This window comes from Hemicordylus capensis, chromosome 9 (assembly GCF_027244095.1).
Source record: "Hemicordylus capensis ecotype Gifberg chromosome 9, rHemCap1.1.pri, whole genome shotgun sequence".
Taxonomy (NCBI): Eukaryota; Metazoa; Chordata; class Lepidosauria; order Squamata; family Cordylidae; genus Hemicordylus; species Hemicordylus capensis.
In genome coordinates, this window is record NC_069665.1 from 25,128,575 (window position 1) to 25,148,043 (window position 19,469).

The 19,469-nt window shown below is 40.2% G+C and overlaps 1 protein-coding gene across 15 annotated transcripts in view; it reads left to right on the forward strand.

The window, feature by feature from the left end:
• CHD9 (chromodomain helicase DNA binding protein 9) overlaps positions 1-19,469 on the forward strand; it is an 81,800-nt gene that overhangs the window by 16,134 nt on the left and 46,197 nt on the right. For 11 of the 15 annotated variants that reach the window (XM_053270787.1, XM_053270786.1, XM_053270792.1 and 8 more), the window contains 2 exons: positions 3-1,595; positions 15,300-15,637. In XM_053270787.1, coding sequence (XP_053126762.1) covers positions 165-1,595; positions 15,300-15,637 — 1,769 coding nt within the window. In that variant the 5' untranslated portion in view covers positions 3-164. Of the gene's footprint in view, positions 1-2; positions 1,596-13,057; positions 13,421-13,650; positions 13,783-15,299; positions 15,638-19,469 lie in introns of those variants that run through there. The other 4 variants (XM_053270797.1, XM_053270798.1, XM_053270800.1 and 1 more) reach the window with 3 other exon arrangements.

The window sequence follows — 19,469 nt, forward strand, 5'->3', positions numbered from 1 at the left end:
AGGATGTTTTAAACACTTCCAAGACATTATTTCATCAAAAGTGCTAATGGATGTCGACATGGCTTAAATAAGCTGTTGACTACTTCATATTATCTGTTGCTGTGTACTGCCGTGAGGCTAACTGACTCCATTTGGAGTAGTGTCAAAGTAGCACATATATCAAGATGACAGATCCTATGATGGACTTTTTTGATGATGCCAACCTCTTTAGTGATACCTTAGAAGGGTTGTCAGATGATGCCTTTGTACAAAGTGGACCTGTTTCACTTGTTGATGAATTGAACTTGGGTGCAGAATTTGAGCCTTTACACATCGACTCATTAAACCATGTGCAGGAAACACAAACTCAACAAAAGATGAATGAATTCGAACAGCTAAATCAGTATGATTCACTGAAACTTCAAGTAAACCAGCCCTACAACAGTCCAGCTGAAAATGTTTTATCACCACACTCTGAGTTTAATTGCTCACCCATTCATCCCCAAAGCCAAACCAATGGGATGTTTCCTGATGTGGCAGATGGAAGCCCTATGTGGGGACACCAAACTTCTAGCAGTGTTTCTAACCAGAATGGGTCTCCTTTTCACCAAGGACATTCACAGTCTATGCAGCAAAATAAAAGTTTTGTAGCACACCACAATTTTGCCTTATTTCAGGCCAGTGAACAGCACCGTCCGTGTGCCTCATTACAGTCACAGCAAAACAGAAATGGCATTAATACAGGAGAGGACGCTCGGAGTCAGTCGGAAAACTTCATGGAGGTTAATGCATCTGTTCCACATAGAACCAGTGTTCCTCACGCACCTCAAGCTGCTAATCTATCAAACTCGCAGCAGTCCATCTCCGTTCAGTCTTTTTCTCAGACTGCAAATGACTCACCCCACTTCTGTGGGAATCAAGAAGGAAACTTTGATGGACACTCTCCAACTATAACTCCCTGTTCTGTTAATAATACACACTTTTCTCCTCCTTATTCTTATTCTAGTAACCACATCTCTCCTACCAATCTACTACAGTCTTCTACAGCTCTTTCTACTGGTCAGCAAACTCATGCGTTATCTGACTTTTCTGGAAGTAATGCCTTTGCACCTCGGACAGGGACCAAGCAAGAAAATACAGATAACATCCTTAACTCAAGTACATCTTTGAATTCAAATAATTTCCATGTGTTGCATTCAGTACCTCCTCAGGGCAATTTCAGTAGTTCAAAACTATCAACAGTGAACATTAGTTTTCCTGCCCCTGCTGGCTCTGTTCCTCAGATGAGCCATTTCAGTGATCCTATAGAAGGCAATGGCTTTTCATCTTTGGATGAGAACTTGCTTCATCAAGTTGAATCTCAAGCTGAATCATTTACAGGACTGGACCCAGAAACTCTCCTCCAGGAAGATCTCCTCCCCCATTTTGAATCTGCATTTGTTCAGGACAGTTCAAGTAATGAGTTAGAACATGACCTAGAACATCGTGTTAACCCACAAGTATCAAAGCCCCCTCAGTTTGCTCAGATACAGTCTCAAAATTGCAATCATCCCTGGTATTCTTCTGGCTCTAATCAACATCTGCAAGAGCGAAAGCGTATAAATGCTCAAGGGCAGGTATGTAATTCTTTTCTGGCACATTTTTGCTATACTGAAGCTAGTTCAGGGCCTGACAGTCCCAGGTGCCAGGGCACATGGTGCCTAGAAGTTTAACCATAGCACCTCGACTAGGACATTCAGAGGTGGTTGTAATGAAATATTTTACTTGTCCAAACAAAAATCTCTGTTTTTGTTCTGTCACTTGTGAAGGGGATAAGAGAAAGCCATTTACCCTTCCCACTGTCTGTCCCTAAGTCCAGTAATGTTGTCGAGTGTCCATTGCTTGGCTTCTAAATTTTTGGACTGGCTCCTAAATCCAAAGAAAATTTGTCAAGGCCTGTTCTAGTTCATTCTGTAGTTTGCTCTTAGAAGAAATTAGCAACTCTGTCAGTGGTGATGGTGGTGGTACCCATATTTCTTCATGTTATGAATTGCATTCTATAGTAAAGAGAAAATTGACAATTTTCCCAGTAACTCAGCCATTGGGGAAAGTTGAACAAGCTTCAGCAAATATTACTGGTTTAGTGCTTCTAGTATATTAACAGACTCAGATGCAATATTAATTAGGGTACTCTTTCAGCTATGTGGCGGCATCTCCGAATACTGTAAAATGATGTCTATGTAAATTAGGCCTTGGGTAGAAATGGGTACAAGTATTTTTTTTTTTTAAAAAAAAGCCTATGGTTTTATTGAGCTGCACCAAGTGTCAACACCTCACTTTTCTCATTAGTGTCTTAGTACTACTACTAGTACTACTAAAAGTACTACTAGTACTTTTGCAGTATACTTACAGTGTAGGGTAGACACCTTCTTAAGCTAGATTTGTCTTTATATTTATATTTGTCTATGTCTTAAGGTAGACACCTTCTTAAGCTCTATTTCATGCTAGTCAGCCATTATATTGTAAGCATATAGCAAAAACGTTATGTATTTTTATTGTAATGTATTTTACTGCTTCTAAAGTCACAAGACAAAGTCATGATGGTGGTTGTCTCTTGTGTCAATTCTTTGTTAGCAAAAAGCCTCCGTCCTGGATTTGCATGGAATAGCAGCCAGTCGTGAAATATGATCCTCGCTATTACTTGGTGTACTGTACTGCAGAGGCTGCCTAGCACTCTGCCAAGAAACGAAGTAACCGAAAGCAGAGTTGTTAACAGTAGCTTTCATGCTATTGGCCTCCTGTATGCATACTTAAGGCAGAGGACAAACAGGAAGTGGATTCCAGGAAGCAATGGGGGAGGGGGAAGAAAGGGTAGAATTCATGGATCAGTGCAATATGTATGGAGTATGTGGTGGGATCAAAGCCAGACTAAACAGTATGTCTAAATTTCTTTTGAGCTAGATACTATGAAACACTGTACTTAAGTCTTTTAGAACTTGAAGATTTAGTTGCAGAGTAACTGAAACAGCTACATTAAAATAAATTCCAAGATATAGAAAACATCCTCTGGCCCTTCCCCCCGCCCCCTTATCTCTTTTCACAAAATTGCACAGATTTTCTTGACAGCTTTGCCTGTTAGCTCTCTTGGAAGATGAAACTTGACTGAAGTGTCCCAAAATATGTAGGTTACATTGTGTGATGGCTTATTATATATGACATAATGTTTAACAGTCTTGGGACATTGATGCAACAGTGCCTATAGAGGAAAATGAACCTATTTAAAGGACATAATAAATGCATTTAATTGTACTGCAGAATTATTGGGCAAACTGAAGTAATATAAAATCCTTATTTTGATGCTAGATTAATCAAGATATTTGGTATCTGAATTTTTTGTTTTATAATTTACAGATTTGGATTGATACTAATGACAAACTTTTGAAAATGCTATAAAATTATGCAAATAATGTGTATCAGCTCAGTAGGATTATCAAAATCCTAGCACATACCAGTCTTTGAGGATCTTCTTCAGTGAAAAGGCTTTCAATCATTCTGTTGGATTAATACATAGTCTGCACAACTTCTGGTCTTTCTTTCCTTTGTATTCACTTTTGGTAGTGATCTGTCTTTTGTAACTGGCATATTTTCTACTTTTTTAATGGGCCACTTACTTTCATGACTTCATACTTGATAAATTTGATTTTTGAAAGTGCGTATGATATTTTGAAAGTGTATTGCTTTTTGTAAGAAAATATATAAATACTTCTGTGAATTGAATTTTCTTCTGACCGGGTGACTGCTAAAGATATCATGCAGTGAGTAAATATATCCTGTGTTGTAAGCAAGGGCATGGTTGCCCTGATATAGCTACTTGGGCATGTGCATGGGAGGGCTTTGATGCACATTGGGAGGCCTACATAATCAGAGGCTTCCCTGTTTAATGCAGTGATCCACAAATGCTCTGTGTACATAATCCTTGTGTGCACTGAGCATTCCCTAGCAGTAAAGTTCATGGGAAGTCTGTGATTACATGGAGATCTATGTGGACAGTGAAGCATTTCAGAGCATTGCATGCTATATTGAAATATAGATCACTATTTGAAATGGAGTCCATTTATATTTCAGTGCATATTAATGTTAAAATGGTTCTATAAATCAGTACAGAATTATTAAAATATACATCAGGCGACTGTACTCATTACCAGTACAGCACATGTTTTTGTTTAATACCTTTATTCTGCTACTGCTTTGATGTTGAGAGTTTCTAATAATTATGAAAATATTTTAAATACTTAACTGTGACAGCTGTTTGTTTTGTGAATTTACTTTGGAAACCTTATAATTCATTAAATGAAAGTAGGTGAGCAAGTAAGATTCACTACCTCTTACAAGAATAAAGTTAATTGCTCATCTAATGGGCAGATGGGTTCATATGGCAGAAAATCTTATGAAGGTATGCCAGGTGCATGTCCTGTGTAGATTTAAAAATTAATGCCATCTTTTTTTTTAATTTCTAAGAATCTAATTGGTAGCCAATGATTACCTCAAAATAGATGTTGTGTCTGATAGCCCTTCCCAGTTAAAAGAAATATTCTGGCTTCTGGACACTTCTCGAGGGTAACTCTACATAAAATATATTAAACGAGTCAATGCTGATGATTACAAAAAGCATTGACAATGATTGCCAGATCTTTTCTTCAAACATGGGTGCAACCTATTCATTAGGTGAAGATGACAAAATGTACTTTTGACCATAGCTTTTTTCCCCCTTCAGAAGTGTGAAGGCTCCTACCAGAAACACCACCACTTTGTTCTGGTTTTAGTTTACTCTGCCTCACTACAACCCCACCAGAGTTAATCAAGAATTGATCTCATGGCTTGCAGAAGAGATGTAAAAGAGAAACAGAGGTCAATATCATTAGTATACTGATACCATTTTACATCCTTCTGATATTATAGCAATAGCAATAGCACTTACATTTATATACCGCTCTATAGCCGGAGCTCTCTAAGCGGTTTACAATGATTTAGCATATTGCCCCCAACATTCTGGGTACTCATTTTACCGACCTCGGAAGGATGGAAGGCTGTCTCCATTATCTCCTAGTTAGTAACTTCAAAAGAAGAGTTCTGCTGCATCAGGCTAAGGCTACATGTTGTCAAGCATCCATTTTCCAGCATTGTCCATCCAGCCTGCTCCAGTACCTCACCTATGTTCACATCTGGCATCTGATATTCAGAGTTATACTGCCTCTGAACATGGAAGTTCAGTTTAGCTATTACTTATATTTGTATATTGCTTTCTGGTCAAAACACGATGCTTCAAGTACAAAAGAGCACCGATTGTGGGGAGAGCATCAAACTTACTGCTCTATATAGATGTAAAATAATGGGAGGGTAAGGTGGAGCCACAAAGATGTAAATATCCTGCCTAATCCTATTGATGGACAAACAAGATGTTGTAATTTTCAGCATCAAAAGCTACTGAGAGAGCTAGAATCTGCAGACGGCACACTGCTGACCTCCAAATGAAAATTATCCACCAGGGCTTGACAAATCCCAGGTATGAGGGAGCCATGGTGCCTAGTAATTTAACAGTGGTGCCTAGATCCTGGTCTCCATTATAGTGTTACTTAACTCTATAATGAGGTCATTCACACAATCAGAAACTGCGTTCTACCCTGGTTTGGGAGCTGTGTGCTCCCAATTTTCAGTATTGTGGAAGCAAGGTAAGAGGAAAACCTGGGTAGAAGTGGTTGTGTGGAAGTAAGGTAGGAGGAAAACCTGGGTAGCATCTTGCTTCCACACAATCACTTCTACCCAGGTTTCCCTCTTACCTTGCTTCCACACAATTGAAAATTGGGAGCACACACAGCTCCCAAACCCAGGTAGAACACAGCTTTTAATTGTGTAAATGACCTCACTATCTCTTAAATAGCTCTATCTTTAGAGGTAATTTAATAAAAGCATTATTTGTCCCAGGCAGCCCTGTTTCTATTCTAAGTATGCTACTGGTGAAAGGGATAAAGAGAAGGCTATTTACCTTCCCACTAAACAATGTCCGCCAGAATGTCCAGTAAGTTTATCAAGTGCCCATTGTCTGGCCCCTAGATCCAAAGAAAACTTATCAAGGCCTGACTAAAGCAATCTCCATCCTATGGCCAAGCCAAAAACTGCAGTCGAATGTTATTTTTAAGTTGTCTGCCATAAAAACCTGCATTGTACCCTTTCCAGGGTTGATAAAAATTGGTGTTTTTTAATTTAAAAAAATTAAATGTTTTTATTTGAATCAGATTTTTTTGTATTAAAACTGGATTTTAATTTTAGAAATTCATTTTTAAAAGCCTAGGTTAAAGATCATGAATATTAATCATAACTTCTCATTATATTCTATCAACATGTTAAGAGCAGTATATCGGGATGATAGATAACAGACCTGATCAATCCTGTTCAGCAGGTGGTGCGCATGCAGAACACACACACACTCACTCAAGCCCTTGCCCCCGCATCACCCAGAGTGCAATGACAAATAAATGGAGGATTTCGGGGTGGTGGGGGGTGAAGTAGACCTGCTAACTGAGTTAAGAGACACCTTTTTGATGTGGTGATTCTCTTATATTAGCAGGGAGAGAGCGACTGTGGCCCTATCCAACCACAGCACAGCATCCCTCCAGTGGCTTATATCTGATGGTTATAATCGGTGATGATATCTGCCTTATGTTTCTTTTTCCACAGCCCAAGGAGGTCATCCTCCAATCATATGGGTTGTGGACTGAGCTTGCTTTGAAGACAGGACCAAAAAAGAACTGAAGGCGTGTCTAGCTTCCTGCCTGGGAGGTGGCAGCACCCAAGTTCCGGTCCTGTCTTTGCTCCGTGAACAGGTCCTCATATTTGCTCTTGCCTTTTGGCCTTTTTTCCTAAATTTTCTCTTGGCTAGCTTCTTTTATTCTTTCCTCCTTACTTCCTTACCTATTTAGAATTGTGTCAGCACGGGAAGGAAGTCAATGATCTTATCCAGATTTCTAAAAATTTTGCCTCTTTGTTTTTCTATTTGGCTCATTGGCACTTCTTTACTTTCATTTTCGCTGGATAGCGTTTTTCGTTCTTGGAGCATTATGCAACAGTCCAATGCTGGTGCCCCTTTAGAGGGGTCACTCTTTGAAGGCCTGCTTTCGGATACAAAAGAGGCAGGGCTCCGCGCCAAGACCCTCCCTCTCCTGATAAATGGCCTTGCTTGCTGTCCACTCATAGGGAACAGTAGACTGCTCTGGAGTTGGGTTGGACTCAGAAAAGGCTTATAAAAAGCCAAAGAAAAAATCTAAGCACTCGGAAGAAAAGAAAAAGGAGAAACCTGGAGCGACTTTGAAAAAATGCTCCATGCCGGCAGCAGCTGTGCGTAAGCAAACAGCTACTGTGGCAGGTTGTCTGTGTGGAAAGTCTCCCTCACCGTTTGCCTTCACCTTTGACCGGAGACGCTTTACAGCCCTCTCCTCTAGGTGGAACAGATCAGCCTACAATCCCTCCTCTTGCTCGCCTCAAGGAGGTGATCGGGTTTTTGCCACTGATGAACAAATCGCCACAGGAGGAGCCTCCAGTTCTGCCTTCGGAGCCTGTCACTGTGAGTGAGCTATTTATGACCCCAGTGGTTCCCTCTGGCCCACCCCACCTCTCCTCCCCATAAGTCCCCCTTGTCTTACCCCTCCAGATCACCCTGTTGCACTCTCCTCCACATCGCCCCACCACACCTACCTCCGTTGTCTTCCCTCCCTGTTCTACCCTCTGAACCGGCAGGGCCAGCTGCTCCAATTGACAAGCTTCCTAACCCCGCTATCCCTGGGGCGGACCCTTTTCCTCCCGATATTGCAGCATGGCTGGGTGAATTTGTAGCTAGACATTGTACTTTCATTATCAAGGTACAACTCACTCCTCTTGTTAACCCTTTACCTCCTGCCCTACCCACTGCCCCCCTCCCACCTATTCCTAGGGCTAAGCAACACCCCTCCAGGTCCTTTTCACCTTCTAGTCCATTTAGGCAGCCCATTCCTTTGAATGAAAGGGGCCATTTTCAACCTTGTCCCAGGAAGGCACGCAGGAAAAGGAAGCTAGATCCCCTTCTTCTGATGGGGTACCTTCTCTCAAATGCCCTACCCCTCCTCCCTTGCAGCCTTTGCCAACTATCCCTACTCCCACCGCTCTACCTTACATACCCATAGTGACCTCTCCTACACCACTTGCTAATATATCTGCAGCTCATGCCACCGTATCTCAATGAGGGGCTATTCTCAGTGACAATCCAATTTTACCAGCAGTGGAAAGCCACCACACAAGATCGCTGGGTGCTCTCAACGGTCACCCATGGCTACGCCCTGGACTTCGACCTCCAGACCATTTCTGTCACCATTTCCCCAAGATCCAAAGATCTGACCAAGCATCGTCAGATGAGTCTGGCCATCCAACATCTGGTCCAGATCAACGCCATGGAACCTGTGCCGTCGACTGAATTATGGCGCTGCGTTTATTTGTTTTTGGTTTTGGTCCCCCAAAACGACAGTACTTGGAGAGCAGTGTTCAATCTAAAACTTCTGAACTGTTTTGTCTGCAGTAGAAAATTCTGGGTGGAATCTCTCCGTGCCATCAAGGAAGTAGTTTCGCCCCAAGATTTCCTGGCATCCATAGATCTAGCCAAGGCCTACCTCCACGTACCTATTTTGCCATCTTATTGGTGATACTATTACAACGGCCTCCATTTCCAGTACAGAGCCTTTCCCTTTGGTCTCTCGACGGCCCTGAGGGTCTTTACCATGTTAATAGTGGCATTGGTGGCGCATCTCAGGATGGGCGGAGTCCACATTCATCCATTTTTGGATGATATTTTGATTAGAGCTCCATCGTTCTCCCAGGCAGTCCAACAAACTCTAACCACTCTGAGTGACCCTGGTTTCCTGGTCAGCCATCAAAAGAGTCATCTCAGTCCCCCCAACACCTGGGAGCTGTCTTCTATACAGTTCAGGCCACAGTCTCTCTAACCACAGAGAGACGAGAGAAATTAGCGACCATCATCTTTCCACTTCTCCACGCGCCATCAGCAGAACTGATGCTTCTTGCTCAGTTACTAGGTTCTATGACTGCTTGCCTGGAGTGCACTCAAATGGAACTGCTGACACTCCCGACCTCTACAGTAGCAGCTCCTCTCATTTCAGGAGGACATCATGGCCTGCGTCCACAAGGAAATCCCACTTCTGTCCCAAGTTTGATGTTCTCTGCATTGGTGGTTGTCCTCGGCCATGTTTCATGGCTTTCCCTTGGTTGTTCTGCTTTGTGTCCTGGTGACCACAGATGCCAGCCTTCTGGGCTAGGGAGCCCATTGCAACAGCTAGTTAGCACATGGCACCTGGTCATGTCAAGAAAGAAATCACATCAACTGGTTGCAACTACATGGCCCTCCTTCAATTCCTGCCAATCATTCACCATCAGAACATCCTTGTACGGACAGACAGTGTGACCGCCAAGTCTCACATCAGCCACTAGGGCAGCACCTAGTCCCTTGCCCTCATGACAGAAACTAACAAACTACTCCAATGGGCAGAGAAACACTTGACTTCTATAATAGTGGAACATCTCCAAGGCACCGCAAATACTTAGGCAGACTGGCTCAGTCACCAGACGTTGGACCCAGCAGAGTGGTCCCTATACCCATAAGTATTTCTTCAAGTCCAACGCTGTTTTGGGAGTTCACAAGTAGACTTATTCACCTCTCCTCGCAACCACCTTCTCCCAAGGTTTTTCTCCCACTTCTTCTCTTCGAGAACAGAAGCAATGGACGCTCTGACGGCCACTTGGCCACCGGGTCTCTTGTATGCCTTTCCACCTACAGCAGTCGTGGGCAAACTCATTCAAAAACTCTGTGTTGAAAGGGCAGAGTTGATTCTGATTGCCCCCTACTGGCCACGGAGGCCATGGTTCTCCAACCTGCAACATCTGTCTGTCCTCCATGGCATCTTTCTTGCCACTTGGACCTTCTAGCTCAAGGGCCCATCCTGTATCCAGAACCACAGTGGCTCCATCTCTCCGCCTGGAGGTTGAGCACAAAATGCTAGCTCGTGAAGGCTACTCTGTCAGTCTGGAATACCATCTTGACTTCCAGATGCCCATTCACCAACCGCATATACCAAGCCTCCTGGGTGACGTTTTTGAGCTAGGCCCGTAGGAAACTTGTAAATCCCCTCACTGCAGGAGTACCCAAAGGACTCACTACCTCCAGACCAGCCTCGACATGGGTATTTGTCCCAGCACTCTAAAACGGTGGAAATCTGTTCTGTCATCCGTTCTCCATCTGTCTTCAGGTATCGCATCCCAGTTGCATCCTCATCTCCAGAGATTTCTCAAAGGACCCACCAACATAGCACCCCCGCCAATCCACAGGTTTTCTACTTGGAACTTTAACAAAGTCCTCAATGCTCTCACCAAAGAACCTTCTTTCCTTGAAAGTTCTTTTCCTGATTGCTATAACCGCCTGGAGAATTTCTGGACTCGGAGCCCTGTCAGTTCATAAATAAATCTGCATCTTCCAGCAGGTTAATTCTACCTTTCATCGGTCTCAGGACATATTGCTTCTGCCTTTCTCCCACAGATCATAAGGAACACGTTTGGCATTCATTCGATGTTTGCTGTGCCCTATGGATTTACTTACGTAGAACCAAGCCCATGAGATGCTCTGACTCCTTTTTTGTGTCTTTCCATCAGTCATCCCTGGGCACCTTGGTCTCCAAGACCACTCTAGCCAGCTGGATTAAATCTTGCATTTCTTCAGCTTACCAGGCCAGCAACCTCCAGATAACACGTGACATCGCAGCTCATTCCATGCAAAGCGCAGCTACCTCTGCGGTGCTTTCGTCTAATGCGCCCTTGATTAAAATCTGTAAGGCAGCCACATGGTCCTCTATTAAGCCCTTCATCAAACATCATAACATTTCCATTTTGCTTAGGCTGCCCTAGGTCTTATAGTCCTCCAGCAAGTAGTCTGATTCACATCCCTTCATTCTGCCCTGTGTTCTCTCCGGCTTGGGTATGTCCCATATGATTGGAGGGATGACCTTCTAGGGCTGTGGAAAAAGAAACGGTCTTACCATGAAAGGTTCTTTTTCACAGCCAAGGAGGTCATCCGGCCCACCCGGGAATGTGTATCTTTTCTTGTTTGTTGGTCTGGGTCTCCTTTTTGGTGGAGGCGGCTTTAGCTTTGCAGGCTTTTATCTTCTTTACATTGCTGTCCATTGTACTATAGTTGTCATTTAATGTTTTTCTTCATTGTATATCTCTCCTATGCCTTTTATCCTATTTTTCTGTTGGAGCTCATCAGTCCCAGAACTGGGGGTTTGCCAGCTCCCAGGCAGGAAGCTAGCCATGACTTCAGTTCTTTTTTTTGTCCTGTCTTCGGAGCATGCTCGGTGCACAACCCATATGATTGGAGGAGGATGACCTCCTTGGCTTTGAAAAAGAACCTTTCATGGTAAGACCAACTTTTATTTTTAGATTGTGAGCCCTTTGGGGACAGGGGACCATCTTATATATGTCTGTAGACCTGAGCAAGGAGCAGTTATACATTATTATAAATGCAATGGATGGGGTGGGAGGAATAGAAAGTGAAAACAAAAGTGAACAAAACATATTCATGCAATCCTGAGGAAACCTTTTTGGAGTGTATCCTCCATTGTAGAAAGGAAACACCTATCATGGCAGCAGGCTGTTAAAGAGACCCAATTTGAGAATATTTTAATGACGTTTCTGAGGGTAATACAAGCATGTGTGCAAAACAGAAACAGTGCAACAAAGAAATATAAGGCCTGGTTACCCGAATGAAACAGCATTATGAAAAGTGTGTACTTACCTTCTAAAAAATGCAACCTACATCTATCTCTGAATATGATAGATATGTATCTATCTTTGAAAGTTATATAAGACAACAAGAATGTACTTCTATTAGAAAATGATTTTCCTGACTAGTGATTTAAACAATTAAAATCAAGTATTTCTGTGAAGTGATTTAAATCGTTCTTAAATCAATTTGTAAATTATAATTTAAATCAATTTTATTTAAATCAAATCAACCCTGATCCTTTCTGAATTGGAGGTGGAAACCAATCAACTGTGTAGCTAAAAATTGTATAGCTAGGGGACGTAAGGGGCCTGGGGAATCATGGCAAAGCAATCAAAACTTAAATACAGGTAGCCAAATAGGTTTAACTTTATATTTAAAATATACAGTATAAATTATAAATATAATTTATATTTATAAAATATAAATATTTAACTTTATATTTAATTTATTTAATACAATTGAATCTGCTAATAGCACTTAAAAATAAGTGTTTAATGCCTGTCAATTATCCTAGTGCTTTGTTCTTATTGGCTAGATCACTGGAAGGCAGGAACAAATTTAGTTCTTAGTGGGCAGTTGGATAGAATAGTGGGCTATATGCTGCACAGTTTATTCGTGGACAGTGGCAATCCATGGGGATGCTGCTCAATTTCAAAGGCAGTCCTAATGATGTAGCCACAGGGCTGCAGCAAAATGCCTTTAAAGCATTTCCAGACAGCAGTGCAGAACTCCTTTCCATTATTTCCAGTTCCCATGCTGCGAGAAGTAAATGTCAGAAGACTTGGGGCACTGGAATGATGTAGACTTGTTGGGGTGCTGCACTGAACCTCTATAGTTTTCTCTCTTTAAAATATGAAGAGTGTGTTTCCTGTGATCAGTAAAGTGAGAAACTCTCTATTTCATAATAGCAGAGACTCTAGAATCTTAAACAGTACTTGTGCATCTTTATTTAAAGATGTATGGTCTATGCAGACAGTAGTAATTGGTAGCAGAGATGTGTTGAAACTGTTAATTGCCAGGTTGGTGTGGTGTTTGTGCATGGAGTGGCATGCCTAGAAGTATTTCAACTACTGCAGGAGATGGAAGAGTAAGAGTTAACTACTGTACCACATGTAGGGAAGAGCAGTCCATTGGGGGTTAAATTGCAGAGTCTAATGGAATAATAACTGGTAGCACCATCTGCTGGCCTACTTCCGCAGAAGGAGTCAGTATTTTTAACGACATCTCTAATATTCATGCTGATGCATTTTGATGCTTTGTGCATTCATTTCTTTCTGTGTTTTGTTGGAATCTGGATATCTGCTTACAGCTATTGTTGCAATTCTGTCGTTCCTCGGAGGTTGACTGTTTTTTGTGCTGTAGATGAAAAGGGGACGCATGCTTGTCAAGGAAGGAATATGTTGATAAATCACAATGTGTATTTGTGGAAGGTTTGTGTATATCTTGGCTTTCGGCTTGCTAAATAGGCCATTTAGCAATCTTCTTTCAATGCTTTTCTCTTGAGCACTACCTGGGGTGGTGAAAAATCAGAGGGCAAGCCTTTGTCTGATGCCAAAAATGTCTTCAGTGAAGAGGCCAAGAGGAAGGGTAAGTGAAAGCTTGAATGAGTGGGAGGAGGAGGGGTTCTTTGGGCTAAAAGGCTAATGGGATTGAATAACCTTCCTTATTACTGGCTGCTGCTGTGGGAGTCGTGCTGCATCGCCATCTTGAGCTTGTTGCTGTTTTCTTGAGTCTTGGTGATTTGTTGTAGCCTGCAGGCCTTGAGGTGGCATTTTTACTTAGCTATCATAAACCCTGCTTTCTTCCTGGTGCTGCAGCACTGCTGTTAAGCTTTGATGAGGCACGTATAGAAAAATGTATCCAGTGAAGCGAACTGGATTTGGCCTGAAAATGTGTTTGGAAATTCCTGGTGGCTTTCCCCCATGCTGTAGTCAGAGGCACATTTACGGGTGAGAACATAACAGAATTATCTTCTCTCTCGCTCTTTCTCTCTCAATCTCTCTCTCTCTCTCTTGGTTTGTTTGTATAGGAAATTCTTTCCATTCCTTAAGGTTTTTAAAAAATGTCCTCCATGAGATTTCGGAGAGGCTGCTAGAATTGTTCATGATAGATGAGGAATTTCAATCTGCGCACATTTAGAAACAAGCAAACAAAGGAACTGTTTAACTGTTTCCTGTGATTGGTTATACTTAGGAAATTCTAAACAAATGGTGTTTTTGTAACTTAATCGACTGAGATTGTTTTAACATATGCATAGCTTTCCTTTGAAAGCCAACTCTGTGTAAATATCTTATTTCTGACTGTAAAACAATGCTTTATGTACTGACCGATATGACGTTAACTTCTGTGTTATGTAAGTCTGTATAATTTGGTGTTGCTTCATCAGTATATGAGGCCTATATCTTTGGGAAGGCACAAGGCAGCATATCCCTGCAATTTGATTGAATGTACAAATGTGCCTTTTATATAGGGTTGTTTGTTTGCAGCTAGTAGGATTTATTCTGAATTTTTAAAAAATGCCACATTAAAGAAAACATCTTATTTACATTAAAAATATAAGGGGAAAAGAATAAGTAGCTATAGAATGAATTTAAATTATGCTTATAAATGTTTATGTGTATATATGAATGGTGAATAGGCCTGTGAATGTAAATTTATTTACAGTAAGAGTAAACTAAATCGGAGAATACAGGAGTAAACAAGGATGGAAAGGAAAGTGAGAATTTGGGGCTAAATGTAGTGGAGGGGGTGGTGGTATGTCACCTCCCCATCAAAGTCTGAATACTGAAAACTCTGGTACCTTCTCAGATATGTTTGCTAATCTTGTGGGCCATATATATGTGCTTTTGTGTTTTTACAAGGTTGTAATTTATGAACGTTTTAGGATAGAAAATGTCTAAACTCATATAAGATATTAAAATATAGTTTATTTTTAACATGGAGAAAATGTCTTACTGTACCTTTTTACTTCCAAGTATAGCTGCTATCTCTCTGAAAGCAATTTGCAACATTTTTGCCCTTTTATATTTCAATTTTTCAAGTCTCCCACCACACCCACAACTAGCTTTTTTATTATACAAACAAATAACTCTGGCCTAAAATGTAGTAGTGTTGTTGTACCTGGAAGCTGCAATAGGTATCTTTTTAAATGTTCTGAGTAATACAGAGTGAACATTGCATGGCTGTGTTTTGCTCATATTATACTATATCGTTAAAAAAACACGTATGCTGACCTGTATTGATTTATGATATAACTTTTAAAGGACTTTATTTTTCTATCATTTGCATCTAAATATTTTTTCTCTGACCGTTGCTGAATTCTAATACACACTCACCTGAGATTAGGCCACATTTAATACACATTGGGACTTATTACCAAGTTAAAAATGTACAGTATGGAATTATCTGCAGATTCTTCTATATTTGTCTTAGATGAATAACCTATTTTTTAATATATTTTTTGCAGCCCCCTTCCACCAAGAAAACAGATGGTTCTGGGACATATGCTAAGTTGCAGAATACCCAGGTGAAGGCAATGTCTGAGAAGAAACAGAAGAAAAAAGTGGAATCTGAAAGTAAGCAGGAGAAAGCGAATCGCATAATATCGGAAGCAATAGCAAAAGCAAAAGAGAGAGGGGAGAGAAACATTCCACGAGTAATGAGTCCAGAAAATTTCCCAAGTGTTTCAGCAGAAGGAAGAGAAGAAAAGAAGGGTAGAAAGGTTAAATCCAAACCAAAAGACAAAGAAAGCAAAAAACCCAAAACTGGCTCTTCATCCAAAACTAAAGAGAGAGCAAAAATTGGGTAAGTATCCTAACATTCTCTTCTTTGTAAGTCTAACTCTGTAAGACACTCAAGTCTCACCTGTTCTCACAGGCTTTTAATTATAATTAATTTAAATAATTTGTTTTAATTGTTTTGTTACTGTTTTTATTTCTCTTATGTTACTGTTTTAATTGTTTTGTATTTTAATCTGTGCTGATTTTTAAATATTTTAAATTTTGTTTAAAACAATATTTAAGAGATGTACATATCAGGTGGTATAAAAATGTGATAAATAAATAAATAACATCCTGTTCATATCATGTTTACAAGGAAGTAATTCTCATAAGATGGGGACAGGGATCCATCTTATTTGTTTATTTCTCTGTGTAAACTGCCCTGAGCCATTTTTGGAAGGGCGGTATAGAAATTGAAATAATAATAATAATTTATTTCAGTGCACCTAAGTTAAACATGTATAAGATTATAGTCCAAATGTATTTGAAAGAATTAGAGTGAATGGTAACTCTATGAGGAATTGTTTACAAGTCTTCAGGAGATAATTAGATAAATTCTTTAAAATGGTGTTGGCTTGCATCTATAGTCTAGTTTTGCTGGGTCATTGTACATCATTGCATAGATGAAAAGTTCCAGAAACGTCTTACGTTACCCCAATGTAGGTAGGACATCTGGCTGAACACATAATTTGAAAAATGTTCAGATCTTAATTGCTCATTTTTCTGTTTCTTTTTAACACACCGAATAATTCGTTTTATTTAAACCTGAAATGTTTTTAGACTTTTTATAATTGCTCCTGATTTCCAGGAGTCTCTTATGCTCTCTATACAGAGAATTCAAGGAGTATTTCTGGATATCAGCTTCTTTCTACCAGAGGAGCTTTTTGTTGCTTTTCTGAGATTTTGGGGCTTCCTTCATATGTAATATGGTGGACGGCTCTGAATGCATCCTACACTGCCTTGAGCTTTTGTTATTGTATTAACTTGTCTTCATTTGTTAGAACTGCACTATAATAATGCATGGTATTGTCATAAACATTTCCTCCTAGTTGTATTTCTGCATAATGTTGTAAGCATGTTTGTTTCCATTTTATAGCTTCTGCAATAATTTTGTTTCACTTCCTGACCTGTCCATTCACATTAGCAATATTGTCTCATCATAACATCTTGCTTTTTAGATCACTAACATACACCAACTATGTACCACCCTTGGTAGCTCTTTTTTCATTGTATTTATCAAAACAAATTCATGTCTGTCTTTGATTTACTTGGAGAGACTGTTAAGACACAGCTTTGTAATAACTAACTAGATTGGTTGCTTGACTTTTTGGGACCTCTCTGATAGGTCCTGCAGGGTTCTAGCCGGTGGTTGTTTGTGGTCAGAATGGAAATGAGAATGCTACATATGGCTACACTGATTCTTTCAATGAGCATCTACAATACGTCACTGAGGGCTTTCACCTTCTGATCAAGCTTTCAGCTTGGTTACTTTATCTGTTACAATGATTGAAACATCAGGTTGCAGAAGTGGACAGAAATATTTTTCACAAACTGTATCAGATATGAAGACTTACGTCCTTTCTTTCAAATTCAGGAATAAGCTATTTCTGTAGCGTATACTGAAATCTATTGGAAGGATCTTATAATCAAATGGATCAGTCAAAAGTGATTGATACTTTGCCATTGTTAAAAAATTTGAACAAGCTTTGATAGATAAACTTAAGGTGTTCTGTCACACAGTTCTGAACAGTCTAGCTTTCGGCATAAGAGGGTGCCTCTGAATTCAGCAGAAAAAAACTAAGCCTTACGATTGGCTTTGTATATATCCTACTTTCATCAGAACTATACATATCAATATGATGTCAGGTACAGTGGAAGTCTAGTGAATTTTAGCCATTTGAGAGTCTTTGTGGTGTTAACGGCATAATTCTCTCTTGTTTTCTGCCAGTATGTTTTCTTTGCCTTCATTTCTCTTACCTAGTACATTAATCTTTTCTTCTTTATGAGCAACTTATTCAACCTCTCTAGATCTCCTCCATTGCCACATGAGGGACCCCCTATTCTGTTCCACATGTATCACCAGATGGCTACTGGCAACCCACTTTTAGCTTGCCCATCTAATATGGTTATAAATAACCTCTTGGGCACTATGTCTCTTCTGCTTTCTATGTGGCACTTGGCACAATGTTGTCAAGAAATAAATGTTCAGTGGTTGTAAAAATAAGGAATTAAAGACAAAACTAGAACAAGAGATTCAGGTACAATATGTCCAGTGCACCTTGCCATAGCTTGCCAAAGGGCAAAAAGAGAGTCAGAGTGTTAGGGTCTGGAAATCTACACATAGTTTATAGAGGCTGTAGAAAGTTTGTGTAGCCAACAAAGGATATGAAGACAGAGCAAAGATTGCAATGATGTGGTGTGCATATCAACTGTAACTATGTAGTCAGAGAGTTGTACAAATGACTTAACCTGTGAAGCATCCTGCACACACTGGTGCTTCAGTCAACCACATATGAAGCATGCTTAGAAATGGGTTTGGACTTCATGACATTCAGGTTAAGTTTTCAGAATTATAAAAATGGCAAGATGAAACATGCACAATATGGAGGTTTGCCAAGATGGTCTGGCTGCAGCAGATGTAGTGTGATGAGTAAGAGACAATTTTCTTTTTTAATGAAAAAAGAGAAAAGCTTGGGAGATATGGGAGATATGTGTTGTTGCTCAGAGCATTTTTTTAAGTAGTGGTTGAGCTGCTGATTGTTTGCTTTGTGGATTTTGTGACAGTTATAAATGTATATATGTGTGTGTTACTTACTTTGAATAGGGTGTGTGTTAAACTAGGTCTTTTACTTGTTTTGTGTGTTCATTATTTTTTGAATGAATATCTGTAACCTGAGGGACTTGTTGGTTAGATCAGGGTAGGAACCAGAGTGTAGTTTTTGAGTTTGTTCTTCACTTCAGATTAACTAAATTAAAGGTTCTTTCAGTCTGGTCCTTGTTCTGCTTGTTTTTATAACTGTAAACATGCATGCTGTTAATGTTAGTATTCTGTAGATCCTTTAATTTAACCAGAGGGGTTAACAGTAGAAATGCAAGAAGATTTTAGTTTGCCATGCTACAGATATTGGTCCTTACGTTCACAAAATATGGTTGCAATATAGCAATATCCTATTGTTCTTTGACTTAAGATAAATGTTCAAAATGTCCTCCTCCCAAAGACAGAAGCCACCTCAGTGCAATTCTGTGCATGAAAGATAGCTGTCTCCTTTCACCTGATGATATAGCAGGGCATACAAAGCTGCCCTATACTGAACTTGGCCCATCTAGCTCCCTATTGATTACAATGACTAGCAGAAGCTCTCCAGTGTTTCTGACAGGTCTTCTCCTTCCTGGAGATGCCAGGGATTGAACCTGGGACCTTCTGCATGTAAAGCATATACTGTACTCTACCACTGAGCTTTGGCTCCTTCTGTTGTACAAATGATAATTACGTATATCAGTTTGTGAAGAACTCTCCTATCCAGTTTAGGACATCTCTCTTTAATGCGAGCCTAGACATCTGCCAAAATGAGTATGATTGACTTGGCATTCTTCAACTATCTAGGGACTAGATCCTACTGGTTACAAAACTGCCTTAATTTGCTAGTGCTGAGTGAAAACCATTCTTTTACAGTAATAATTTGGTAGGATTATCAAACAGCTACTTTAAAGGCTTTCATCATGATGTCTGAGTATCTAATTGGGGGTTCCACCTTTTTTTCTTTTTTGCCCAGAGTTGTAATCTATCTATTCTGAGATTACCTTGACTGATAATACTATTACAACAGTAAACCTTAGGGTTTATTGATAACAAAGGC